General features: G+C 33.6%; 1 protein-coding gene across 2 annotated transcripts in view; it reads left to right on the top strand.

The window, feature by feature from the left end:
• Positions 1-4,257, top strand: part of TMPRSS15 (transmembrane serine protease 15) — an 83,154-nt gene that overhangs the window by 72,404 nt on the left and 6,493 nt on the right. For both annotated transcript variants that reach the window (XM_010722365.2, XM_010722371.2), the window contains exons 22-24: positions 1,267-1,316; positions 1,761-1,935; positions 3,862-4,043. In XM_010722365.2, the coding sequence (XP_010720667.2) occupies positions 1,267-1,316; positions 1,761-1,935; positions 3,862-4,043 (407 nt within the window). The remainder of the gene's footprint in view (positions 1-1,266; positions 1,317-1,760; positions 1,936-3,861; positions 4,044-4,257) is intronic.

The following is a 4,257-nucleotide window of genomic DNA, read 5'->3' as shown; positions in this document are numbered from 1 at the left end:
TGCCATTCCTATGTGAGACCATACTCATAGATTTCAGATTTCTTCCCAGCATGCTCCTTCACGGATGACACTCACAGAGGCACATAGGATGGGTATTCAGCACATGTAATGTGACTCCACTGCCTTTTGGACTCTCCTGAGCTAACCAAGAAATAACTGAGGACTGGTAAATTGAAATGCAGGCAAGGAAATGGTTTTCATACTGGAAACTTCCTTCAAATAGACAAAAAAAGTGGACTCCCGTAAAGTATCTTCTACTAAACAATTAGTAGGTACTGATGGTGGGAGATAGACCCCAATTTCAGCATAAAAATCTGACAAGTTGACTATTAGATTGGCTAGTTTGTATGATACAACACAGGGCTGGAGGCATAGTTCACCCTCTTACACTCACAGAGTGAGTGCAGATTTAATTAGACAGGGATGGAGGGGAAGGTTACATATTCTCACTTGCCGGGCTGTCACTCATTATTTCTCCCACAAAAAATGCCAAATTTTAGTGCAAACATAGTGAGGGATGCATAATGCTATATTATGCTTAAAGAATGCTTCCTTTTATCTCTTTGAAAAAATGAAATGGAAATGCATAGTGCGACCTAGCTCTTCGCTGACTTTTTTTTTTTTTCCTGATATATTTCTGTGTATCCAATTTAAATTGCTAGCACACACACTGTCCCAAGTGTTCAGATTCATTACAAGCTATGAAGATAATCTTAAAACCTCTAGGTATCAGAAATGCTTGAGTAGTTTTGATCTGTGGTTTCATGCTTTTCAGGCTCTGGCTTTATATCTCCGCTAAATAATTCCTTCCCCTCTATATGCAGCTATATATTTTATTGTGCACTATAATCTTAGTAAAAAAGATACAGTGATATCAAACTAACCGTTTCAAAATTCTTTGGTTACACTGATCTCTAGCGGCAAGTTATTGAAAACTTCCCAAAAGGTAAAATAAATGCCATATGCAGTTGCAGTTTTATTTAGAATCTGTCATAGACAGATGACTTGTTCCTTAAAACACCAGAGGAATCTACTTTTATGTCCATAGCATATATCGTGTCTATTAAGGAACAACATGTACATTTCATCTTAGATACAACATAATGCTTTCTGTTTACAATTAAACTGTTATTATAACACAAAAGACTGTGGCCAAAATCCTAGATTTAAATATTAGATAAACTAATGAAACGAATGTACCTTTACATATATGAGAGAGTTATTTGGTGTGCAGATACTTGTGATTTAATTATACTTTCCTTCTAGAGAACTTTGTTTAAACAACCTGGTGATTCATCTGCAGTGTAACATTAAACGTAAGTACATTTACCCTAGGAATGTTTCACACAGAAATCAGATTGTTCAGTCCATAAAGCCTTATGTTTATAGTTTGAATTGAAAGGTTAGGAAATGGACTATAAAAGCTATGCTTGTAATGATATAAACACAGAAAAATTTACAATCTTCGCTTGTTTTCAGAGTTAAGTATACACTGGAGACGGGTCTATACTGAAAGCAAATATATAAAAAAAAATTTAAGATCTGAGGATGTAAAACATCTAAATCCAAGTTATGAAGTTGCATCTTGATTTCAGCTATAAAATGGCAAACTTTTCTCCACAGTAATAATATTTTTGAATAGCAGGTCAGGTAGTACCAAGACTATTTTTCCAAGAATTTAACTACTCAAATAAAGCGTACAGTGTTCTTCTACAAATTTGCATTTATTTATTTAAAATACATATATGCATTTATTTTAGCTTGTGGAAAACGCCTGGAAATTGAGAACAAAGGAACAAGGATTGTAGGTGGAAGTGATGCCAGAAGAGAGGCTTGGCCTTGGATTATCTCACTTCATTTTAATTCCAGACCCGTTTGTGGAGCCTCCCTTGTCAATGAGGAATGGCTGGTGACAGCAGCACACTGCGTATATGGGTAACATTCACTGTACTCATAAGTTAATGCATTCTAATGCTCCCACAACATGCAAGTATCCAAATGGTAGATATGTATCCTTAAAGTTGGGCTGAAGTATAATCTTGAGCCATTGGTTGGTCTTCTACAGAGCAAATCACACTTTCAAAGGATCATATTGAAATAATTGGTAAGAGGTACTTTTTAGATGTTTGAAATGAAATTATTACAGATTCACAAGTGCATCTTTGTCTCCACTGACTGCAGGGCATCCTGCCGACTAGTTGAGATGGCCAAATGACATCCATACCATGTCTTTTTCATTTTAAGAAAGAACGTGAAACACTTGCTTTATATGCAGATTGATTAAGGATGTATCAGATAATTAATAATTTGTGATTCTAATATAAAAAATTAATAACAACTTCACTGTTTAATTACTATGTTTTTAATCACATAAAGTAAAGGCTCTGCTACGTAGTAGTAAATCCTCAGTCCTTATTTTAAAGCAGACAGTCATGGAAACCAAGAGCCATTTTCTGAACAATGAACATTTAAAATATATGGTATTAATACTAAGCATTTTTACTTTACCTATAAGTAATGGGGGCCTCCATTACTCACAGGAATCTCTATTAGCAGTTAGAGGATAGTATGTAGTGGTTAAAGGATTAAATATCTAAGAAAGGTAAATTCAGTGTTGCCCATTCCTCCTGTTAAGTATCACAGATCGATCAAGATCTACTGTGCATAATTGGAATGAACCTTGATTCATAAATATTGATTAGGCAATATTGCAATGTCCTCCAGGTAGCGTTATTTGTACCACGAAGAAATGATGCATATAAATATTTTCTAAGGTTTGTTTCCATAATGTCTGTAATAGAAACTAGTACTGAAGAAGACACTCAGAAACTGCAATAGCAAAAGACAAATATTATTACTCAAAATTATAGTAGACTTTTCATTATAAATAGCTAAATAATAATACTGAGGAGGCTATGCCAATATAAGAATGCCTCCTCATTACATTACAGGAGTATATTCCACACAAAGCCCCTGAAATGAGGGGGATCAAGCCAGGTTAGTTTGCACATGATAAATCCACACTTATATTGGTGCTTCCTTTTCACCTATTTCACTTTTCTATTTTCATTTAGATATTATTTTATTGTCTTGAATTTGCTGGAGTTTTCCTTTAAGTGACAGCTTATTTTTAGTTCTTAATTCTGAATATTTAACTGAAATGCTAATTTAGAACAAGGTAGCCTCCAGATGTCAGTCAAAAAGATAAACAGAAACCAATTCCATACAACAAGCAGACTGAAATAATGTTTTAGAATAAAAATGAACTGGGTGATTAGAAAACTAGCAAATACATACGTTCACTAGCTTAGAAACACTTTCAAACCAGCATAGATGGCTCAGAAAAAAAAAAAAGACACGTAGATTTATGCCATAGCTGTCTGAACATATCCTTTTCAACTTAGATAAAAAACTAAGGGACCAATTTTCTGAGTCAATGAGCTGAAGTATTTTCTACAACATTGTAATCTATTATTCTTTAGACAGTTCCATAATTTTCTAACTAGGACCAATGTTAATTGCATTGTGAGCAGTCAGCAGTATTCTTTTCAATGTTAAAAAAGACATAGTGATTTACTTAATGTATCTTATTCTACTGCACTGCTGTATGATTAATTCTTCTAAATAATGCATATAAGCTTAACATCAAAAGTCAATCACATACTTTTACAGTATGGATGTTTAAGATAGTGTAACTATCACAAAATTGTAAGGACATTTACTACATTCTCCTATTAATTGAGGGGAAATTGAGAGCAGGCTACTTATTATAATGAGGTTAAAGATCAACATTTTATCAAACATACTTTTCAGAATGTTCATTAATCATTCATAATTATGAATATTCCTTGCAACTTCCAGGAGACAATTACAACCATCTACATGGAAAGCAGTTCTTGGCTTGTATGACCAGTCGAATATGACAGACACTTTAACGGTAGTTCAAAACATTGATCGAATAGTTATAAATCCTCATTATAACAAACTTACAAAAGACAGTGATATTGCTCTGATGCATCTTCAGTACAAAGTTCAATATACAGGTAAGTAAGTGAGTTTGTATTTTTCCACAAAATGTATACATTACTCTAAACCCTAAATATGCTAACCATATGGGGGTGATGGAATGGCTGTACATTTTGTACAGTCTAATTATTCTTGAGTTCATCCACTACTTCCTGGTTATTGAGTCCCAAAAATGAATTTGAATTAATGAATATTTTCTGCTGTGAACTTCAATTTAAAAAAAAAAAAAAA

This window comes from Meleagris gallopavo, chromosome 1 (assembly GCF_000146605.3).
Source record: "Meleagris gallopavo isolate NT-WF06-2002-E0010 breed Aviagen turkey brand Nicholas breeding stock chromosome 1, Turkey_5.1, whole genome shotgun sequence".
NCBI classification, from domain to species: domain Eukaryota; kingdom Metazoa; phylum Chordata; class Aves; order Galliformes; family Phasianidae; genus Meleagris; species Meleagris gallopavo.
Note: the sequence above shows the minus strand (reverse complement) of the source record. Positions and strands in the feature narration are given on the sequence as shown.